This window comes from Aspergillus aculeatinus (genome assembly GCF_003184765.1).
Source record: "Aspergillus aculeatinus CBS 121060 unplaced genomic scaffold BO66scaffold_52, whole genome shotgun sequence".
Classification (NCBI taxonomy): Eukaryota; Fungi; Ascomycota; class Eurotiomycetes; order Eurotiales; family Aspergillaceae; genus Aspergillus; species Aspergillus aculeatinus.
This window is the reverse complement of record NW_020291521.1, coordinates 120881-142961: the sequence shown is the minus strand read 5'-3', so window position 1 is coordinate 142961 and position 22081 is coordinate 120881. Positions and strand designations below refer to the sequence as shown.

The window sequence follows — 22081 nt, the reverse complement described above, 5'->3', positions numbered from 1 at the left end:
TGGAGTGGAGTATATATATCGGTATAGTTTGTATAATATCTCGCATTAGCAGTATCCCATTATGTTACTACTTCATCATCACCCTGAGTCGAAAATTTTGATTCCCGCATACGAGCGGTCTTCTTCAGATATGTAGTATGTAGGTTGATATACAACTCAATTATACCCAAGTTTCCCAGGCAGAGAATCTACCTCAAAAGCTCATCCAAAACCTTAGCCACAGCAACCGCCTTCTCCTCCCCGAACTTCCCCCCAACCACCTGCACCGTAACCGGCATATCCTTGACCAGATCGATATCGTCTGCCAGAAAAGGATGTTAGCCCAGCTCACAAACCCCTAACCCTCCCTCCCGAAGGGAGGCAAGAGAACGAAAAGAAAGCGGAAAAAAAAACCAACACTGCAGATAATTAAACCGATCCGACTCATTGCGGGGCACATGCTCGCGCCACGCCCGGTTGATCTCGCTGTCGCGGTTACTCTCTGGACAATCGACCCGCGCATCCGCACAGGTCACCGGCACCGTGACCGCGGCGTAATCCAGCAAATTCCACAGCGCCGTGTACCCGAGCCACTGGGCGCTGACGACCCAGGATTTGGGCCGGTAGCCGACCCAGGGCGTCACGGGCATCAGGAGGGCGTCGATGCCGCTGGTCGTCCACTGCGATAGGTAGGTTTCTTGGTAGGTGTATTTTGTTTCTTCGAGCTTTTCGTCTTGTTACTACTTGTGTAAGATGGGGGGGAATTCGGGCAAGGGGGAAGGTGAGGTGATGGAACAGGAACAGGAACAGCCCAGCCTACCTTCTCCCTCTCCTCGACCGACAACTCATCCTCCGCCGTCCCCACGACCATCCCCTCGATCAACGGCTCCCCGACAATGTCGCACAGGTACCGACAGTGTTGGCCGCCGTCGGCCAAGATGGCTTTCGTCCAGAGGGCGGTGCCTTCTTTGTGGAGGGCGGTGGCGGGCCAGGGGATTACTTTTCTCCCAGTAAGTATGATGACGGGGGTGGTTGTGTACGGCGGTACGGGCTTGACATCTAGTTTGAAGGGAAGGGAAAGGACAAAGGAAAAAGGGCAAGACACACCCTCATGCCCGGCATCCACCAACTTCCGCTCGACCTCGCGCATCGCCCGCGCAATCGGCGGCTGCGGCTTGACGACCCCGTCGTCGTGGATGATCGCCACCCGCAGTTTCCGGTGGGCGGGGGGCAGGGCGGCCAGCTCCGCGCGCCAGGGGATCGGGATGCAGCCCGGGTCGAGGGTCCAGGGCTCCGAGGCCAGCAGGGCGGCCATGAAGTGCTCGATCGAGGCGAGGCTGCGCGCCATCGGGCCGGCGACGGGGGGCACCATGTAGTGTTGGTGCATGCTTTTGGTATACTGTTAGTCTTTGTATACCATGCCCCCCCTCGACCCTCATATCCCAGAAACAAACCCCCACGCAGAGCAAAGAAAGGGAGTTGAAACAAACATACAACGAACAATCCCACGGAACCCTCCCCCTCGACGGACACACCGAATACAACCCCTGCAAGTTGGCCGGGATGCGAATCGAGCCCCCGATATCCGTCCCGATCCCCAGCACACTGCCCCGGGTGCCAATCAACGCCCCCTCGCCGCCGGAACTGCCCCCGGAGATGAGTCGGCTGTTGAAGGCGTTGATCGATTGTCCGAAGACGTGGTTGTAGGAGTCGGACATCTTCCAGGTTCCAGCAGAACCAGCCCTAGGTCAGCAACCATCGTTCCCCGAAAGGACAGAACATACCATAAGCGACTGCGGCACATTCGTCTTGACATACAACACCGCCCCCATCGACTCCAGCAGCCGCGCAATCGAGCTAGATTTCCGGGCGGGTTTGTTGATCAGTCCTACCCAGCCTTCACCCAGACATGAACAATCAGCCCACATTCATCCGTCCCCCCCGGAGGGGAAAAGATAAAACGAACCAACAGTCGTATCCACCCCCTCCAGATCAAACCGATCCTTGATCGACACCGGCAACCCATGCAGCGGGCCCCGCGGCCGCCCGCCCGCGCGGGCGAATTCCGCGTCCAGCCACCGCGCGCGCGCCAGCGCCCGGTCGAAGAAGATCTCCGTCAGACATTTGGTCAGCTGCTGCGCCAGGGCGGCGCGCTTGCAGAAGGCCGTCGTCAGCTGCACGGAGCTGATTTCCCCGGACGCGAGGGCGCGGAGCAGCACGGTTGTGTCGGCGGTTTCGGTCCAGGCGAGCTCTTGCGCGGTGAGGATGCCGCTCGTGCGGATGGTGGTTAGGGTATCTTGGTCTTGGTCTTGGTCTGGGTCTTGTTTGGAGGGTGTCGGGGTGGCCGGGGGGTGGGGAAGACGCCAGGCTTCGGGGATGGCGGCGAGTTGGGCCTGGCGTTTGGCGTAGACGGTGGGTTTCCAGGTGGGGATAGTGGGGATTGTTGGGGGTGAAAGGAGAGTGGTTTGGGTCATTGTTGCTTTTGCTGTTGCTTGGTGGGGTTTGTTGGTGGTTGGAGTGGTCTGGGTTGTGAAATGAAGTGAAGTTGTATAGTTGGGGGTGGTGGAGGAGTTTATGGTTATGGTTGCGGAACGAGGGGAAATCAATGGAACTGGAGCGGGGTTCATGCGGAGAAGTTTATAAGGGAGTTAGTTACCTGCCAGTGGAATGCTATACACAACTATCTCAATACTCCGCACTCATGAAAGATAGGAGATAATGATGAATCAATCGGATTGGGTACAGCATCATCACTATCTACTCCGGAGTATGTCAGAATGTATCCTCAACCACTGTAGCACGCCAATCATTCAATAGATTCAGCTATCTATCACCTGCAGATTGCCGAGTTCCGGATACCATAGCCGCCGAGATAAGATAGTAGGCCATGCGGCCATGCTTGGTATCTTCTATCGTACACCTCCTAGTTGACCCCAACCCTCACTCAAACAGTCATCAGCATGCTGGCGTTCTTGTACCATGTCAGCATCGGATTCTCCCCGTTCCGCGTCTCCGTGTCTGCAATGTACGCCCAGCGCTGCATGAAGTCTTCGTGGCTCACCACCTGCGTCAACTTGCCGGTGATCGCCCGGTACATGTCCTCAATCACATTGAAGTCGGTCGGGAAGAAGATATCAAAGTATCCTTGTTGGACCTGCGTGCCAGTCAGAAAACATTCCTCAAAACTTCGGACTAGATCTCAAGACCCGACTTACATAAGGAGTCGTCACAGGAATGGTGCGCCGCTCGAACCGAGTCTGCACCACAGGTCCATTCAGCCCGCGCACGGCGTCCGGCAGCGAGCTGAAGTCACTCGCCACCAGCCGGTGGCCCGGGAAATAGTTGTTGAGGATGTCGAAGAACTGCATGAGCCGCGTGGGGATGTACTCCGGCTGCGAGAACTGGCCCGCGGCCGGCAGGTACGGCCGCAGCGCCCGCATGTACTTCGGCCCCAGGGGCGACGGGAACGGGCGCCGGGCAGCCGCCTGCCGCACGCGCAGGAACCGCGCGGCCACCGGGTCCAGGTAGTCGCGGTACCATTCGTGGAACTCGCCGTTCGCGTCGATCAGGACCCCGCCCTGCTGCGGCTGTTCCGTCTTGAGGTCGTAGCGGATGATGTCGTGGGAGAAGTTGTCGAACACCTCCAGCGCCAGGAAGAAGCACGGCGAGTGCACGTAGGTGTTCCAGTCGAAGATCGACCGGTTGATGATCTCGAGGCGGTCCCGGTGGCCGGCCGACTCGGCCGACGCGATCAGGTTCTTCAGCTGCAGACTCGCCAGCGCCGGCGAGATCTCGATGATCTTGTACTTCGTCCGCTGGTAGACCTCGTAGTCCACCTCGCGGATGTAGTCCAGCACGTTCCGCATCATCGTGCCGTTTCCAGCGCCCATCTCGTAGATGATCAGATCGTGATACGGGTACAGCGTCAGTTTATAGTTCGACACCAGGTACCGAGCAATCGTCTCGCCGTAGTAGGGTTGGAAGAGCTCCGTCGGGGTGTGCCACAGCTGGCGGGCGACGTCGGGCTCGGCTTCGTCTAACCGGTCCTCGAACTCCGTATAACGATTCCGTAGCATGGTGTGAAACGCGGGCCCATCGGCGATGTCGTTGAAGATGAAGGGCTCCCCGGGGCTGAAGATGGTGGCATGTTGGGAGAAGTAGCCGTATTGGAGATTGTACAAACTGTCTGTGAGAGAGAGCACGCGAGTATGTGAGCGGTTGTCCAGTCGCAGCAGCCAGCCATCACGACGACGATTTTCCTTACCATCGATGAACTCCCGTCCCCACATCTTCACCTGCCGCGGCCGCTCGCGGTGATGACGGAGTTCTTTGGCCGTGACCATCGGGTATTTCTGCAATTCCTCCGAGATGTCTCTGGTGATAAAGCGACGCTCGTTCCAGATCGTACCATCATTGGAGGCTTTCTTGTTGGCGGGGAGTTTCCGGAGGAAGGGTCGACATTGTTGACGGTGGTGCGGACGGGATGGGGACAGGCGTACGCAACCCGGTCGGCGCGCGGAGAGGGAAGGAGTAGATTTGAAAGATTGACAGGCGGGATGTCGAAATAACTGCCGAAGCAGTTGATTGAGGACTGGAGAGTCCATGGGAAGGAGGTAGATGATCGCTCGTGGGGCGGGGGCGGTAGCACAAAGCACTCCGTCGAAAAAGAGGAGCAAGAGAGAAAGCTCGGGGAGAGCACGAGACGAGATGGAAGGGAAGACGGACGGAGAGACGGAGAGGCGGAGAGGCGGAGAGGCGGCGGTCGCGCAACGGTTATTGGTCCAAGCTTTTTTTCCGCCCGCCATCAAATGCATCAAATGCAATTAACTCGCCCTCGTCCATCACCACTGGACCCCTCTCTTCTTCGCAATCATGGATGATCATTCTCATCTCTACATTGGAACTGCCTTCGTCGCAGGTGTTCTTCTTACCATTGGATTCAAGGATCTGGTGTACCCCGAGTTAGATCAGCGCATCCATGAATATCTAACCCGTCGTCAATCCCAGCCCGCGACAGACTCCGAGGACCTCCTCTCAACCGAGGACCTCTCCACCGAGACTCTCGCCGCAAGACCAGGTCCACCGGCCATCGTCGAGGGCATTGAAGGTTGCATCGGGAATACTCCCCTCTTTCGTATCAAATCCTTATCCGATGCGACGGGCTGCGAGATATTAGGCAAGGCCGAAGTACGTCATTTGCCTATCTACCTCAGATCTACGTCTTGGGGACAGACAAAGTTGCTCAAGAAGTTGCTGACTTGTTATCTAGTTTCTGAATGGAGCTGGACAGAGCTCCAAGGACCGGGTTGCGCTCAGCATGATCCAAATTGTATGGCAGGTCCTTTCCATGACATACCGGGATAAATGTCTCACACTCCATACAGGCTGAAGAGCACGGATTCCTAAGACCTCATTCCGGGGACACCATCTACGAAGGCACTTCTGGTTCCACGGGAATCTCCCTAGCCTCTTTGGCACGAGCCAAGGGTTACCTGGCCCATATGTTCGTATCAAGTCGATAGCCACCGCATAGTCATATACTGACACAGCCATAGCTGCATGCCATCCGACCAGGCTATTGAGAAGTCGAATCTGTTGTTGAAGCTGGGGGCGATAGTGGACCGCGTGCCACCGGCCCCCATTGTCGAAAAAGACAATTTCGTCAATCGCGCACGCTCGCTTGCCCAGGAACAAACTGCATCCTCCACCGCCAGCGGAAGAGGATTCTTTGCCGACCAATTCGAGAATGAAGCCAATTGGCGAGCCCACTACAACGGCACAGGGCCCGAGATTTATGCTCAGTGTAACGGAAAGTTGGACGCCTTTATTGCTGGAGCGGGCACAGGTGGCACCATCTCCGGTGTGGCACTTTTCCTGAAGCCGCGCATCCCCAATCTCAGTGTGGTCCTAGCCGATCCTCAAGGCAGTGGGCTGTACAACAGAGTCCGTTACGGGGTCATGTTCGACCTCAAAGAAAGAGAAGGCACCAGGCGACGTAGACAGGTGGACACCATTGTCGAGGGCATCGGGATCAACCGAGTGACAGCTAACTTCGAAGCGGGCAAGGAGCTGGTTAACGACGCTGTTCGGGTGACCGATGCACAGGCCTTGGCAATGGCTAGATGGCTTGTAGAGAAGGACGGTTTGTTCGTGGGTAGTAGCAGTGCCGTAAACTGTAAGTCCTTCCCAATGATCTTATGTTCACCGGATTGTGGCTAAACCACCCTACTACAGGTTTCGCTGCCGTCAAGACAGCAATGAAGCTTGGCCCCGGCCACAGAATTGTGACGGTTCTGTCCGACTCAGGCTCACGCCATCTCTCACGGTTCTGGGCGAAGGCAGGAGACGTCGGGGGCGCGGTTGATACCAAGCTTGAAGATGTGTTAAATGCCACGGACGCCACGGATGAGGAGTAAGCGCGTGATACGTCAAGCCCACAATTAATCCACGAAAATTAGCCGGGGTCCACAATGAAGGACAAAGACACGGCAAGAGCATTGAGAGGGTTGATCCCTGGAGAGGTGGCGAAGGCCCAAAAGCTACTTCCACTTATGGTTACTGCAGCTAGTGTCTGGCAGGGGGTAGAATTTGTTCAGCTGCCGCCCAATCCGACAGTCTGAGATCTACTCGGTTGTGCTATGATAGCAGAACGCCATCGCTCGCTTCATCCGACCTAGTGGGTCACGACACGAATCTCGGGATCTGGGAACTTGACGTGCCGGGTCCGATCGGCCCCGCTGACGGACTGCATGTCAGAATCGGGGTCCTGACTCAGTTGTGGTTCATCTGCTAATCGATTCGTCGGGACCGATCAAGCCTGCTATGGTTGCTGAAGAGCATCACAGTGTATCGGTGCCAGCCCAGAGCTGCAACAACTCGAATTCGATCTCGGCATGGGGTCGGCCAGGTAGTCCTTCGCGGATCGTGGTCCAGCTGAGGCCCTGTTGCTCTTTGAATTTGTCTAGAACGGCCCGCTCGGCCTCCGACCAAGGCTTGGATAATGACGGTGGATTGGCCCGGCGATCACTCCAGTGATTGCGATTCCATTGGATAAGCGAGGTCAGCTTGGTGTGCGGAAGGCAGTCGAGGATCTCGTTCCATTTCTTCCCCTGTACTTGTCTCATTGTGATGATCAGTCTCGCTTCATCGGGCTGGATGACATTTCGAGCACGTTTCTTAGTAGGAGTAGAGTTATCATCCACTAGTTCGTTTGCGCGCGAACCTGTTAGAATGTTTGGTGTGATAGATGTGGTAGTCTTGGACTTCGACTTCGGAGTGGGCTCTTTGACCAGGGTATCGAGTCGGCGGGTCACCTCAGCCCGATCGTGTTGGCCGTCGAAGGGTCTGGAGGCAATCTCCCTGAGATGGGTTATGTAGCCGTGGCGCACGAAAACCTGCTTGCAATCCGAGCATTGATAGTTCAATTCACGCGGTGTATGATGTTCTTTCACGGGTGTCTTTCCGCGGACATGGATGCTCCGCTTAGGAGTCGGCGACGGTTCGTAGTCTTCCTGCAACGGGTCGTCGGACTCGTCTCCTTCGGGGGTTTCTGCGAAGGACCAGTCGCAGACCACGGGGCTCGACTGGATGACTTTCCGCTGCAGTTTGATTTTCATCGCTGCCCCTGCCTGGCTCTTCCGTGGAGCCCGTCGCGACTTCTCAGGCAATGACCATAGGGAGCCAGCTCCCGGTGGAGACTGCGAGCGAACGCGATTCACAGTGGACGCCGCCGGACGTGACCTGTTCCATGTCGGCGTGGAGAAGCTCGCGTCGATTTCAGGCACCCGCCATAGCTCCTCCACCGCCTCACTGCGCCTGTTGCCGTGTGATTGGACGGTTGCTTCAGCCGCAGGTTTTGCTTTTTCGCTCACGAGTTTGGTGGTGGTGGTGGTGGTGGTGGATTGATCCAGGATGCTCTCGATGCGTAGCGTGTTATCCAGCAAGGAGTCCACACTAGCCCCATCGTCGTCGTCATCCTCATGACTAGGTAGGTTCGAGTCACGTTTGCCGGCATCTTCATCCCCAGGCGCCGGGTGGTGCTGAATCCGCAACCCAGCCTGCGGTTCCTGGATCGACGGCAGCACGGGAGATACAGGCCGTGAGCGATCATCATCTGGAGCCTCATAATTACCCAATCCCGCGGCCTCCTCCTCACCCGACAAATGACCAGGGTTTTGAGGTAGGATTCCTTCCTCCGACGCGACAGACCGCTCCTGCTCGAGTCGCCGCCAATCTGGTTTTGTCGTTGCGAAACGGGTGTCATCATTTTCGGCTTCTTCCTCCTCCCCCGCCTCTAGTTCTTGGATATGCCCATTATTCACAATGATTTTGCCCGTCTGTAGATCAATCTCATCGCCCACGTCCGTAAAGTCCCGGCCGTATTTCTCGAAAATGCCCTCGAAGATGGACTTCAGGCGTTGGTCGTTCTGCGCCCGTGCTTCGTGGAGGTCGATTTCTTCTCCGCCGTCTTCCTCGGGTTGAACTGGTAATGCGAATCGGGCGCGCTTGGTGGGTCTCTCCATTTTTTTTGTCGAGAGGTTGCAAGCTGGTATTAGCTATCGGAGGTTTGGAGAGTATGAGAAGAAGTGTTGAGTGTCGAATCTGCGAGGCAGAGACGCTGAATGTAGGAGTTTTGGTTTGTGCAGTCGCGACTTTTATGAACTGTTAGCTTGTGTTTCTCTGGTTGTAGTAAGAAAGGGAAGGTGCACAGTTTAAGATAAGGAAAGAGTCAACGAAAGGAGGAGGGGGAGTATGGCCTACATAAGACGGTCAATTCTTCAACGACAGTGAGGTTGCAAATCGATGGCACAAGGCAGAGGACTAATCGCTGGTCAAAGAAGGTAGATAATCAAAATCATCGATCGCCAGCCTGGGTTCTGGTGTGGTTTGCCCTGAGGTAAAGCACGACCAATTGGTGATATTCTTATAGTGAAGGTTCGCCAGCTCTTTTTTGAAGGGCCCCCGCGGACGACGCCAAAAACACGCGGCGCGCGCACCCGCAATTCACCACCACCGCCGGGTGCCGCATGACGTCTCGTCTGCCCCTGCCGAACCGACGGTTACACTCGACTTATCAGTCACTTACACCAACAACAACACCCTTGATGTCCATCTTCCCCCAGCTCCTCTTCTCCACGCTGAGCTGTTACTCTCAACTTATCCAGACGAGGATGAATGAGAAGTTGCGGTCAACATCTTCGCAACCATGTATTGCCAGAGCTGCCGCACGCCTCTCAAATTGGACGGCTCTCTCGAGTCGCTCAATCCCGCTGCCTTCGACCTGCTAGTCGGTAAGTGCAGTGATCACATTCCTCCACCATGTGTATCTCTCCAGCACTGAACTAAACATGCACGCCTTCTGTAGGCTCTACGGGTAAATCCGTCCCAGAACATGGCGCCCACTCTTCATCCAAGCCGAGCTACCCGCAAGAACGACGGGAGCTCTACGACCGGGTGTCCAAGCAATCCACGGCCCCCGTGTACAACCGAAGATCCATCCCCCCTCCGCGGCAGGCGGCTCGCACTCAACCCCATCCTGCGAGACTCGGTCGCGGCGATAGCGGGAACATGTCGTTCGTGATGCTCACCGAGTCGCAAGTCGGACCGCCTCACGGGATGATCCCCGGGACGAATGGGAACGGCGACGGCTCGTCACACGGCATCAGGCCCGGCGGCAACCCTGCAGGCCATGATCACAGTCGAGGAGGCATCGACGACGGGTCGTTTGCAGACCAGGTCGAACGAACCGCCCGGCTGTTTGACATCATCTCCGCCCGTTCGGACATTGATCACCCTATCTGTCTGGAATGTACCGATCTCCTAGTGGAGGGGATGGAGAAACGGCTGGCAGACGCGAAGAAAGAGCGAGATGCATATAGCTCTTTTCTGCGCGATCTAAAGTCCTCGGTCCCGACGACGGAGGAGCTGGACGCTGCGCAGCAGTCTCTACAGGAGACGCTGGCTGCGGAGGAGGCTGCGTTTGCGGAGCTTGTGGCCCTTGAGAAGGAAAAGGCCGCCTTAGATGAGGAGATCGCCGGGCTGGAGGATGAATCCCGTCAGCTGGATCTTGAGGAAGAGAAGTTCTGGCGGGATCGCAATGCCTTCGCCCTCACGCTTTCCGAGTTCCAGAACGAACGCGATGCGCTGAACATGAAGTATGACCATGATTCCCGGCAGCTGGAGAGGCTACAGAGGACGAATGTCTACAATGATGCTTTCTGCATCGGGCACGATGGCTACTTCGGCACCATCAACGGGTTGCGACTCGGTCGCTTGGCTAACCCGTCGGTCGACTGGCCAGAGATCAACGCTGCTTGGGGACAGACGGCTCTGCTACTGGCGACCATTGCTAGCAAGCTGGGGTTCCAGTTCCAGGGGTATCAAATCAAGCCGATGGGCTCGATGTCTCGGATTGACCGACTCGAACCGTCCCGAACATCTCCGGCTCAATCCGTGATCGGTGGAGGCAACCCAGGGGCATCGATGGCGCATAAGGTCACCACGCTGGATCTGTTCTCGTCGGGCGAGCTGCCGCTGAACCTGCCGTGGCTTCACCGCCGGTTTGACGCCGGAATGGTGGCTTTTCTGGAATGTCTACGTCAACTGGGCGAGTTTGTGGAGAAGACTCCGGTGCCGGCGGCCTCAAATCGGCGAGGTCACACGGCCACCGCGGTGACCGGTCTGAAGCTGCCATATGAGATCAAAAAGGACCGGATTGGCGATGCGAGCATCAAGCTTGGGTTCAACCAAAATGATGAGACCTGGACGCGTGCTTGCAAGTATACCCTCACCTGCTGCAAGTTCTTACTGGCCCATGCCAGTAATATCGCTAGTGCAGGCTCCAGTAACTCGGCTGCCGTGGCCGCTGCGGCCGTGGCAGCTGGAGAGCAGGCCGCCAGTTCTCCTACCAAATGAGACCATGTGGCTAAGTAGACCGACGCCGCGGCCGGAAGCGAGGGCAGCCCTCGAAGCACTTTGTGACTAGCAGTAGTCTAAATCCATCCATCCGAGCCAACGCTGTCTCAGGTGCTAGATACAGTCGTTCAGCGAAGTGGTATTGGTCAATTCCTGGCCAGCTCGCATTAACTGCCACGAAGTCGCCCTGCCTGGCGAGTCATTGCCTAGCCATTGTCCCCTGCTAACTGTCAATGGCAACAGGGTCTTCGGTGCTGCTTTTAGGCTCAATCTTATTCTGCCTTGCGTTGTACTCCAGTAGCACCACCGTGAGCGATCGTTGCACCCATTACGAATTGGCAAGTGATCAGCACCACCGCGCAGTAGTCGGGCTCCATCGACCGTTTACTGTTCTAAGGTTTATGTCTCTGGCCAACGGCCAGATCGCGCGGGGTGTCCTCCTCGATAGGAAAAAGAGAAGCGCTCGACGCAAGCTCCGGTGAGAGAAGGAGAAAAGGAATTTCCTAGCAGAAAGGAGGATCAACAAAAAAGCCGGTTTGGAGCGAAGAAAGGGTTTGTCCGTAACAGGGATACGCAGTGGGCCGCTGCATGGCTGATAACTTTTTTTCTGGATGATATTCATGGGACTGGCTGCTGGCTGCTGGCTGCCTTGGTCGAGCAATGTGAGGAAGGACGGGAGATCGTCCTCTAGTCTGCTTGCCTGCCTGACACATTTGATCTGTAGCGACTCGCGAGACAAGAGTTTCTTTGTCTGGATAGTAATAGTCTCTCTGCCTCAGTTCCTCACTCTTCTCCTCTCCCTGGGTTTCACAGGAAGGACAGCACTCGATCCAGCACTGTACCCGGTGATTATTTCTTTTGCAGACTTGGACCTGTAACCCTCCAATCAGAGCTCGCTTTGAAGAAGATAGAGTATACTCAGGTAGCCCTGTCCCTTTTTTTTTCTTTTTTTTTTCTTTAGTGCATAGCAAGACGAGAACAAAGAAACCCGAAAACAAAGACAAGCACTGGACTATAAGATAACAAAGCCACAATTAGTCTCTCGGATGAGATGGGATATTACACTCCGCGATCGACTAGTGGATCAGTACGTAGCGATCATCCAACTCCTTATCAAGAATTCCAACAGTCGGGCATTCGGACATCTCTGTAAAAGTATAGTAGTGATTGAGCAAGGGAATGAACATTTCGGGCCGCGTCAGAGAAGGGGGGAACACGAGGGCGATTCTGTTCTAAGGTTCTGGTGTTGCAGTTCCTTCTACTGGAGGGTGGTATGGAAGTGTGTTTCTGGTAGTTACTGTACTTAGTACTTACTAAGTTATCCCAAGTAAGTTACTGGTCTGATCGGCCCCGGAATCCGATCTGGAGATCTGCTACTAGTGACACCAGCCCGGGCGCCGGAATCAGGTCACCTTCCCCTTTGGGGGTGTTTGTTTGTTTGATTCCAAGGTCAGTCAGTCGCCCTTTGATCTCTTTTGTTCCATTGTTAGAAATAGACTCAGTTCTTGTTTCTCGTTCTCGGAATCCAGTACCTAATTCCACTAGAGAGGGCCAGATAACTTAGAGAGTAGTATGTCCGGAAAAGTTACTGGTCATCCGGCCAGCCCGCTACAATAACATACCGCCTGCACCGGTGCACCCACTCAATACACAATCGGTCTAGACTGCACTGCAGGCACTGCACTGCGCAAAGGGATCCAGACTACTACACTTACTAGGTAGTTACCGTAGACTGTAGTACAGTTTCAAGTTTGAATTAGATCTCCATTCACCCAAATACAACAAAGTACATAGTACAGTACAGTTACAGCACCGTGGAGTGGATACGTAGGGAGTAAAAAGCCCACAACACGCCGTGCACAAACCAACATCTGGGATCTCATCCCATCCCAGTCTTTACCCCGGTAGAGTAACTCCCCAGACCTGCTCACAGATGGGCGGAGTAACCTTCGGAAGACCCGATATGCACCTCCACCTAGACTATAGTACTTAGTGACTTACATACATACATACTCAATGTACTGAACCAAGGTAAAACATACTAACATGCCATGTAGCCCGGCAGCTATCGGCACACTCCGTACACTACTCGGTACCTAGATCGCGATCTCGACACACTCTGGCCTCGGTGACTCTGCCGGTTGCCTTTTCCTGGCTGCAGTATGTTATGTTGGCTTCCGGCGGGGAGAGGGTGCGTGAGAAGCCCTTGCTTGGGGTTGTGCTTTTTTTTCTTGTGCTTTGGTGTGGTGTGGTGGGTTGGGTTCTGGATGTTTGTGTACTGTACTGTACTGGTGGCACGGAATGCTACTTGGGAATTGGTTGGTCGTTTGGGTGCGATGGTTGTGAGGTATCGGTGGTGGTGCTATGGGATGGAGATTGTGGTTTAGTGGAGGATGATGCATGTGTTGATGGTGTAATGGGGCATTGGGGGGGCCTTTTTGCTTGCACTTTGGGGTTGTGCTTATGCGGTTGGTTGGGGTTGCTTCTTAAGACTGTACTTGGGTATTCAGGAGTAAGGTCTTTAGTTGGTTGGAGATGACGGACGTGACGGTTGTTAGTATATGGTTAGTTTCAGTAACAGGTAGATTGGCCCGTGATGAGATCTGAGATTGTGCTTGGATCAGTGCGGAGAACCGATTTAGTACTTGGTGACAGGCGTACCGCGTCGCCGCGTGTAGTACTCCACGAAGCGAACGAGGTACGGTACCCCGGGCCTACTGTGGTGGTGGATAATATAAGCAGGGCAATTAAAGTCGAGAGCGGGAGCTGGACATCTCACGCGAGGAACAAATCTACTTGTAACAGTCGTGGGTGGGAAATGGGCGGGAGGGAGGGATTTAATCTACTGTACAATGTGAGGAGGGAGACCGGACGAGCCAATCAATTGCATGGCCCTGGATGTCTACATCCAGTACACTCAGCCTGCCCTTAGTGTCAGTCTTGAGCGCCGTCAAGATTTACTCGACGCAGTAGTACTTTAGTCTCTCCCTCTTCTCTCTTTCTCTTTCTATATCGCCGTCAGCAGCAGCAGCAGCTAACAATCAATGCAAGGCAGAGACACGCTGTGGCTGACGCATAGTTCTTCATCATCAGGAACCTGAGTGTTTTCTCACCTTCTCGGTGGTGACCACCTTACCTCATACAGATACAGGGGATGCATTCTCTGACTTTACCGAACGTCCGGCGTTGACTCTGGACATGGACACCTGTGTAGCCGACACAGGAGACAACCGACCGAAGCATGTGAGCTGAGTTGCCTGCGGCCGAGCGACAGACTAGGTAGACACCCAGTGGATAGCCTCTTGGTCGTTTCTACGGCATTCTTCCGCGTAGGACCTCACGCTACCCTCCTCCGCCCACCCCCGGTTCCATTCTATCTCATCTACCGTCAACCGTGGCCGGCTACTGGCCAGCCACTGATACTTCGGCCGGTAGGTCAATTCGTGAATGCGCGCGAATGTAACTCCCCTCCATGGGAGTTGACGAAGCCCCATCGGCCGCAACTGCCTTCTAAGAATTGAGTTCTGAAGGCGAGCACAGGTAGTATAACTGTACGAGAGCCCTGAGTGTGTGGCACATGGCCGCCCATCGGCCGAATCCCTGGAATACTTCTGACTGGTCAGTGAGAAGAGAGAGAGAGAGAGAAAGAGGCAGCTCGCATCCGCCATCAAGAAAGGCCCCCTGAGGGTTGGAAGGAGAATGTAAAACGGAAGCAAAGGCCAGGGGAAACAATAGCTAACTTCTCGCAGACCGAGACCCATGCTTTCGGGGGTGGAATGGCCTGACCCTATGACCTTTCCTGCAATGCGGTATCGGAAGATTGATGACAGGATAGCCGTTAATATGCTTCCTGACTTGCACCGGTACTAGACATGAGGGTAGGCGCAGAGTGAGTGAGAATTGGCGATGGGCTGTCATTGTTCTCCGGAGAAGGCATCCCCACACCCATCCTCTTTTGTTAGTCTGTGCTTTGGTCGGAGACCCTCCATGCGCCTGGCTGATGTCATCAGTTACCAAGTACTGTACCAAAAGTCCCAACTCTCAATTTGTTGTTTGTAGATCTTGCAGCCAAGCAGGCTTTCATCCATAGTCTAGTGGCGAGATTAATCACCAAAGTTGGCTAGAGTTGAGAGGGAGGGGGCGAAGAAAGACGAAGGACACTGATGGGTGAAGAAGAACTTACTTTCTGCTAAGTACGAAGTAAGGTACGGTTAGTGAAGATCAAGAACGAGGATTGCCCACTGCACCCCCTCCACCCCCGAGCTCGAGGAGGGAAAGAGTAACTTAGAGAATAATGGATCATGGGTGGATGGATGAATGGGTGAATGCCAAATGGATGACGGATTGGTGCTCAGGCCCATTCGGTAAGCTGAACAGGAATGGCCCACTCATCCATTCACTCACTAACTTACTGAGTACATACGTACTGTACTGTCTTGTATTTTTGCATCCCCGTCAAGTCTTTTGGTTCAATCAACGGGCGGACCTCCGATCCGAGCCGCCAACATGACGGGCCGAACGTTCCCTGGTCTGTTCCAGTTCTCGAATAACTTATTTAGTAGTGGTTACAGTACATCAAGTTACTAAATACGGTTGAAATGACGGGGGGGGAGGGGGGAGTGGATGATGACGACAAAGAAAATGACTTACCAGCAGTTTTTATTGAATAATACTCACTTATCAGTCTCTGCCGGATCTGGATAGCGCCCAAGCCACAGCGACGATGAACCTGAAGGTTTTGCTCTTCAAAGCTCAGGCCTCATTCGAACTCCCCATCGGGGCATGATCCCACTTTGCCACACCGGTCAGAGGCTTCCCTCGAATCATGCCTGACAGCCTCCAATGATTTGTGTAGCTCGCGTATGGCAGTGATGGTTCATCTATCGGGAATGATAGAACCATAAAGATTTGAACATGCTTGTGGTTGAAAGTAGGGATGAGTATTCATAGAAACCGACAGTGGGTGGGTGCAGTGCTGGGTCGCAGCGTGTGTCCAGGCCCTTTTTGCCCGATTGGGCCCTAGAGCGTTTCGAGAGCGCAGGCTGGATTCTGGCGCCAACCCGACCAGGATGAGGCTAAGGAGTAAGTACTGGATGCATAAAAAGCACTGTGCTTTGGTTCTTTTGGATTTGGGATTTGGGATTTTCATCCAAGGGAAAGGAATCTGCGGAAGAAGCACGCGCGACGAGCAACAGCAACAGTCAGGTAACTATAGCAGCGGAATTATGATCCCCAGTAGATGCACCTGCAGAATTGGCGCAGGACTGTCTGTCTGGAAGGGATCACCACCATCTGGGTCTATCTATTCTTGTCTGTCACTTTGGAGAGGGTTCATGTTCCGCATTGCCTCAGAAAAAGAGGGGCGTGAGAGTGGTTGTTTTAATTGTTTGATACCCAGCTTGAAGGTTCTCATGGTGGTCTGAACTTTTTTTTTTTCTTTTTCATTTTTCCTTTTCTCTTGTTCTTCCTTCCTTTTCTTCCCACCACTACTACCTATTTGCCCATTCCTCAGACATCGGCAGAGTGGACGAAAATGGTAAGAGGTCTGCCGTCTGTCTGTTGCTCGACATAGTAGTAGGTTAGGAGACAAGTACTGTACCGTGGACATACATACGTACGTATGTTTTCAAAGGATAAAGGGGGGCGGCGCCGCAGACAGACGGGAACGTGACAAAAGTACACGGACCATGTCCAAAGGGTCCGTGATTGGGGCGCGGCAGCAGGGATCACAACATCCGCGGGCTTTTCCAGCAGCACCAGCAGCACGTCGCCGCATCAGGCAAGCGGATGTCTTTACTGCCTCGCCAGTCAGCAGTCGTACTTTTTATCTAGCGCGGGTAATAGTGGCCCGGGGTGGATCTTACCCCGGCGGCGAACCACTCCCCGGTTGCCCTGTGCCTCTTTGCTTTCCATCCATTTCACATCTCCCCTCCCCTCCACTTGATAGTCTACTCATGTACTACTCCGTACTGAGCTGAGATCTCGACATACTCCAGTATTCAATGAGATATCGACTGACATACCTTATCCATTGTACAGTACAGTCCAAGTCCAGTAGCCTTCTCGAATCACCTGGGACCTAATTGGGTCTAACTCACTGGCTTCAATCAGCCGTTGAATTCCCACCGTGAATGGATGAAGGAAGGAAGGAAGGAAGGAAGGATAGTTGCCGGTCTCTGTCTGTTGGCAGCGTTTGAGTGGAAGATAGACAGTCATAGTTCTGGCTCAATGTCTGTAGCTTAAGTGAGAAGTCTGGATGCTCATTACGAACTTACTTCCTTCCAGACAGTTCGTAGTTGGTGGAAGCAGGGCGGTACCTACAGTATTGTAGGTACAGTCAGTACCTACTCATGCACTCAGTCCATACAGTCCAGTCCAGTCCAGTCCAGTCCATATGTTAGTAGTTACAGTTCATACCGACCTGACCTGACCATTGCAGTGACTGACTGGGGTCATAATTTCTTTTTGCTTTTCTATTTTTCCCATCGCTTTTCTGGGTTTTTCTTTTTTCTCTTTTCTCTTTTTCTTTTTCATTTTCATTTTTATTTTCCTCTTTTCGCTTTTCTCTTTTCCTGTTTCTTTTTTCGGTGTTGGTTCCGTTTTCTCGAATTGCAGCATGTTCAGAAAGCAGTAGCAACCGGAATAATCAATAATCTCGTGGATTATATGCTGAGGGAGTGACAGCTGCTATCACCACGACTATTTCCGATTTCTATCCACTCTTGGGGTTTCCTCCAAGCCAATCTCGCTGGTGACTGGGGCAAAGCTTCATCGCCTTGACTGTTCGACACCGTGACACCTTCAACTCTTCTTTCTTCTTCCCCTCCTCCCCCCTCTTGCAAGTTCCCTCTTGATCGCCTCCAAAACTACTATATCATTCATTGTATCTTCCGTCCATTTTCCCGGCCGCAACTGACTCGATAACGCTTTCTGTCATTGCATCGAACCACATCTACAGAATCGCTCTTAGTGTCTACTTCCTTCTGCTGCCACGACTGAAAAGATCCTCTTTCGGCTCGCATTTCCGCGCTACCGCTCCTGAACGCCTCTACTTCTTCTCCCTTACCACCATCACCACCATTATCCACTCCTCCGTCCCCCCTCCAGGTTTTGGTTCCAGAGTCCACAGTCCGCAACAGCCCCGTTCTTTCAGGACAAGTAACTGTGGTGGAGGCGCAACTTTCAAGCCATCAATTCGAAAAGGGTCCAGACTGGATCCAGAGTATGAAAGGCGGAGAAATTACCCAGTCACCAATTCAGGATGAATGGTTCCCTGCCTCCCGTTTCTTCCATTCCCTCGACTACCTCCACCATCAACAACAACAACAACACCACCACCACCACCACCACAACAACAACAGCAACAGCAACAACCTCTTCTACTTCCACGACCGCCAACAACACCACCACCACAACACCCACCCCTACCATCTCTTCTTCGTCTTCTTATAAAAACAAGTTTAAACCTCGAAAATCTGAGGATTGGACTTCTTATCGGGAGATCATTCAAAGTCTTTACCGCGATGATCACTTGAAGCTTCGTGATGTGAGGCAATATATGCTCGAAAATCATAGCTTTGAAGCATCGTAAAGCCTTCCGTTTCCTTTTCTCAGTCTTCTCCCCTGACAATTATCTGCCTGTCATGCTTCCACTTGCTGTTTTGACTCTCCCCGACCCTGCCAGTGCAAGAGCCCCCCCCCCCCTTTCTGCATCTGTAACAAAGATCGAGAGAAAGGATGGGACAGTGCGCGCTGATCGTCCTCGCTTTTTGCTTTTTCTCCCCAATTCTCCACCCATGAGTACCACTCATTTGACAACCATCCCCTGACTTGGAAGCTTATAGAGAAAAACAATACAAAGACCGCCTGGCTGCGTGGAATGTTCGCAAAAACATCAAGGCCAAAGAAGTCCATATCATGCTCCGCAAGCAACAAAGGCGAGCTGCAGAGGGCAAGCGGACGGCGTTTCGAGTGGCTGGCAAGACGGTCGACACGAAGCGCATCTCCCGCTTTGTCCGTAGATATGGCACCCACTGGGAATTGGATGATGCTCGTGAGAGCGTCCATCCACATACCATCCACCCGAGCGTGGAGAATCAACCAGCGATTCCGCAAACGCAGCAAGAGTTACACCAAAATCTTCCCACCAGCCCTGAGCCAGGTAAGCTTTTCGGTCCCGAGTGACTTGTTGTGTATGCATCGCTCATGCTGCGTCACAGAGACCCCTACAGACATCGAATACTACACACCGGAGCCCGATGAGAGAGCTGTGACCCTGTCGCCCTCGACCGAGACGCCATCTCGTTTTCGTGAGGAAAACCCCCCGCCCCGCCCTTGTAGCATTTGTCCTACAGTGCTCCTGCCATGCCGTTTGCATATCTCAACGAGCATCGCACTTCTAGGTAGGAGAGCTAGACTAATCAAGTAAATGCAGACGATGAAAAGCTCAAGCTCGAGCCACTCCCCGAGCCGGAAGTGGACCATACCCAACCTCTACCGGTTTCACCTACTCCCTCCGCGCCACCCAAGCCGCTATCCAACCCCCTCCCTGATGAAGACTACTGGAAGGCGCTCGATGTGTTTCAAGGCCAACTCTTGACTCTGTCCAGGACGCTTGACCAGACCATGTCTCAATTCACTTCTCCGCATGACGATCTATCACAGTAATGTCCCTTCTTCGAATCGCAAATACCCCTCTGGCCGATGACCTGCCGCTTCCACCAGTCACACCTTCGATGGTATGATATGTATGTTTGGAGACTGTCCGGCCCTTGATGCACGTTTCTCACCTTGCTGCTCTAAGCCCAGGCAATTCAATTAGCTTGTCTTGTGCTTCAGATGATGTTGTGATCACTACCAGTTCATCGCCACTTCGCGTCCTCCATCACTCCCCACTGTCATACTTACAACTTCACATGTCCTTTTTTCTTACTTTGCAAATTGCCTACTATATAGAGCATCTATGGTCTAGTTTTATTGGGAGAAAAGGTCTAGTGTAGGTCTTGGTACACCTAAGAAGATTAACGGGAGACATCTGGTCCGAGCTGGTATGTTTATCTAATGATTGCTACTTTAGTCACTGGCTGCTACACGGTTGCCTCGGCCTTCTACCTCACCCCTCTGGACCGAGGCACTATTAATGACCACGTTGAACGATTCACCAACGACTCAGCTGACGGCCACCATTGATGGGTAGCCTAGAGCAAGGACACCATTAGACCCAACTTGATCGCGTGAGGTTTTTGGCTTGTGAATCATCTATGATATGCACGCGCGAAGGCTACAGTTGCAGTCCACTCCGTCCCTCATTCCGATCAGTCAGCGCCATGCAGCGACCAACCTGGCTCTTCAAATCGACAGCCAGCCTTTGCTGCGTGCCGATCGAGATGCCAAAGTTCGTGTCCGGCGTGAGAGTCTTCTCACCATGCCTTGTGCTCCACACCAACTTACGCCAAGTCTCTGGACATGCTGCATTTCCCAAGAGAGTTGCTCGAGCCGTTTCGACGCACGTTTAGGCTCCACTTAGGGAATGGGAAACGATGCTACGATTGAAGGGTGGTTGGGGAGGATACGCAGACAACAGCCGACCCGGACTGAAAGAAGATTGATGCAGACATGCAGACTACAATCGACACTTTCCGAACAACTTCTTACGTTCGCCTCAATCTACCTCGCGTCTCGACCTACACGAATATCTTGCGATAATATTGGCATGGTCACCGCTGAGTTATTCACCTTTTTTTGAGAACCCACCGGAATCAGCATGCCCGAAGTCTTTTCGCCAGTCCGACGGACGCATCGACGCATGATAGTTCCAGACTGAACCATGTCAAGGGTGCATGTACATTTGGACCTGAAATCCGGTTTCTCGCATAAACCAAGTCCGCCAATCAGCTTGCAGCAAAAAGGCAAAAGGGGGTCTACACATGTGGGAGTGGACGGTGTGGAGGAGGGGTGGGATAGTGCGCAAGTCTAGAAGTACAGGGCGATAAAATGGTACTTTTTTTTTGCGCTGCTCCGGCGGCAGGTGCTCAAGCCTGCCTCCCACCCAAGTGCAACAAACGGTCTATACACATATATACTGTACTAGAGGATTAACCCTGAGTACCTCCAATGAATCGCTAAAGATAAATCAATGATGGTTGGTGCCAGAGAAAAGGCGTCTGCTGAATTGAATACTGTCCCGTGCAGTCAGTCCATATATGTATTCAGGTAAAGACGATCTGATCGTCGCGCCCCGAGCTGCCGATCAGTGGTCAATCATATCTGCTCGGTGGGAACAGGGAAGGGTACTTTATGTCGGGAGAGTCTGGAGTAGAAAGGGGGTCCATGTACCTTGATCCCACCAAAGTGATCAAAGCGAGTACTGTAAGTACTATTGATAAAGGACTGCATTCTTTACCCCCCTCCCCCTCTCCCTCTACCTATCTACCTACTTAGTACTGTGTTGTACTCCCACCACTGTATACGAACTAGTAAGTACTGTACATAGTAAACAAGCCACCATACGCAAGAGATCGCCCTCTAAGCCAGCCCCCACTTCAGATCCCATCCCATGTACATACATGCCCTTGGGTGGACAGAGAATCCCAGCCCACCACACGACCACTACGATACTACCCGGGCCATCTAAATCAGGCACTACCTTAAGGATTCAATACCTGGCCTGGCCTGGCGTAAGTAGCCACTCTCCAAGACAGGAGGCAAAAAGGAAACCACCCAATCCCCAGCAGGGTATGGGTTGCATTATCCTTCAATTCAATCAGATGTGACAGGACTTGCGGCCACTGGGGCGGGGCATACATAGCGACTTAAGTTGGTACTTGGTTGCTCGGGGAATGATAAAGGCATTAACGTTACTGGGGTTGGGATTTCTCGCCCTGTCTACTAACGTATACTGTGATTGTGACGGACTGACTTGTGTCTGGGTACTGTACAGTACCCTACCCTACCCTACCCTACCCTACCATAAAAACTCGATTCGGATTGCACTTTGAAGGTGTGGGTGTGGCTTTGTTGGTGTGCACTTACGGCCACCTAGTGCGTGCGTTGTACAGTACAGTACTCAGTAGACCAGAGCTGGAGATGTGGTTCGACGCAGACTGTCAGTTGGAGATGGATATGGATATGGATATGGACATGGACATGGATATGGACATGGCCAGAGCCATAGTATAAGTAGAGCGGG

General features: G+C 53.3%; 9 protein-coding genes across 9 annotated transcripts; 4 read left to right on the top strand and 5 right to left on the bottom strand.

Annotated features, from left to right (window-relative positions):
* Positions 1 to 103: 103 nt before the first annotated feature.
* Positions 104 to 2531, bottom strand: BO66DRAFT_357314 (putative acetamidase). The gene is made up of 7 exons (XM_025644899.1): positions 1946 to 2531; positions 1764 to 1876; positions 1474 to 1697; positions 1087 to 1367; positions 800 to 978; positions 398 to 704; positions 104 to 301 (listed from the first exon to the last, which is right to left on the bottom strand). Exons 1-7 carry the CDS (start codon positions 2451 to 2453, stop codon positions 189 to 191), a joined length of 1725 nt encoding a protein of 574 aa, XP_025500066.1. The 5' UTR covers positions 2454 to 2531; the 3' UTR covers positions 104 to 188.
* Positions 2532 to 2923: 392 nt separating this feature from the next.
* Positions 2924 to 4583, bottom strand: BO66DRAFT_442271 (class I SAM-dependent methyltransferase; the record flags this gene model as incomplete). The annotated part of the gene is made up of 2 exons (XM_025651412.1): positions 2924 to 3133; positions 3195 to 4583. The coding sequence occupies 2 exons, from the start codon at positions 4581 to 4583 to the stop codon at positions 2924 to 2926; spliced, it is 1599 nt and encodes a 532-aa protein (XP_025500065.1).
* Positions 4584 to 4851: 268 nt separating this feature from the next.
* Positions 4852 to 6395, top strand: BO66DRAFT_331828 (putative cysteine synthase; the record flags this gene model as incomplete). Its single annotated transcript, XM_025644109.1, has 5 exons — positions 4852 to 5166; positions 5249 to 5308; positions 5364 to 5482; positions 5535 to 6154; positions 6214 to 6395. 5 exons carry the CDS (start codon positions 4852 to 4854, stop codon positions 6393 to 6395), a joined length of 1296 nt encoding a protein of 431 aa, XP_025500064.1.
* Positions 6396 to 6818: 423 nt separating this feature from the next.
* On the bottom strand, positions 6819 to 8627 carry BO66DRAFT_474386 (Myb-like DNA-binding domain protein; the record flags this gene model as incomplete). The annotated part of the gene is made up of 1 exon (XM_025653137.1): positions 6819 to 8627. Exon 1 carries the CDS (start codon positions 8499 to 8501, stop codon positions 6819 to 6821), a length of 1683 nt encoding a protein of 560 aa, XP_025500063.1. The 5' UTR covers positions 8502 to 8627.
* A 557-nt stretch (positions 8628 to 9184) lies between these two features.
* BO66DRAFT_414493 (beclin 1) lies at positions 9185 to 10893 on the top strand (the record flags this gene model as incomplete). The annotated part of the gene is made up of 2 exons (XM_025649470.1): positions 9185 to 9269; positions 9344 to 10893. The coding sequence occupies 2 exons, from the start codon at positions 9185 to 9187 to the stop codon at positions 10891 to 10893; spliced, it is 1635 nt and encodes a 544-aa protein (XP_025500062.1).
* Positions 10894 to 14070: 3177 nt separating this feature from the next.
* BO66DRAFT_186329 (uncharacterized protein) lies at positions 14071 to 14770 on the bottom strand. Its single transcript, XM_025642419.1, has one exon. It carries the CDS (start codon positions 14652 to 14654, stop codon positions 14169 to 14171), a length of 486 nt encoding a protein of 161 aa, XP_025500061.1. The 5' UTR covers positions 14655 to 14770; the 3' UTR covers positions 14071 to 14168.
* A 1082-nt stretch (positions 14771 to 15852) lies between these two features.
* Positions 15853 to 16417, top strand: BO66DRAFT_186314 (uncharacterized protein). Its single transcript, XM_025642418.1, has one exon. The coding sequence runs from the start codon at positions 15963 to 15965 to the stop codon at positions 16314 to 16316; it is 354 nt and encodes a 117-aa protein (XP_025500060.1). The 5' UTR covers positions 15853 to 15962; the 3' UTR covers positions 16317 to 16417.
* Positions 16418 to 16914: 497 nt separating this feature from the next.
* Positions 16915 to 17164, bottom strand: BO66DRAFT_394771 (uncharacterized protein; the record flags this gene model as incomplete). The annotated part of the gene is made up of 1 exon (XM_025648068.1): positions 16915 to 17164. Exon 1 carries the CDS (start codon positions 17107 to 17109, stop codon positions 16918 to 16920), a length of 192 nt encoding a protein of 63 aa, XP_025500059.1. The 5' UTR covers positions 17110 to 17164.
* A 700-nt stretch (positions 17165 to 17864) lies between these two features.
* BO66DRAFT_186250 (uncharacterized protein) lies at positions 17865 to 19859 on the top strand. The gene is made up of 4 exons (XM_025642417.1): positions 17865 to 18480; positions 18738 to 19054; positions 19113 to 19202; positions 19328 to 19859. The coding sequence occupies exons 1-4, from the start codon at positions 18155 to 18157 to the stop codon at positions 19558 to 19560; spliced, it is 966 nt and encodes a 321-aa protein (XP_025500058.1). The 5' UTR covers positions 17865 to 18154; the 3' UTR covers positions 19561 to 19859.
* The last annotated feature ends 2222 nt before the right edge of the window (positions 19860 to 22081 follow it).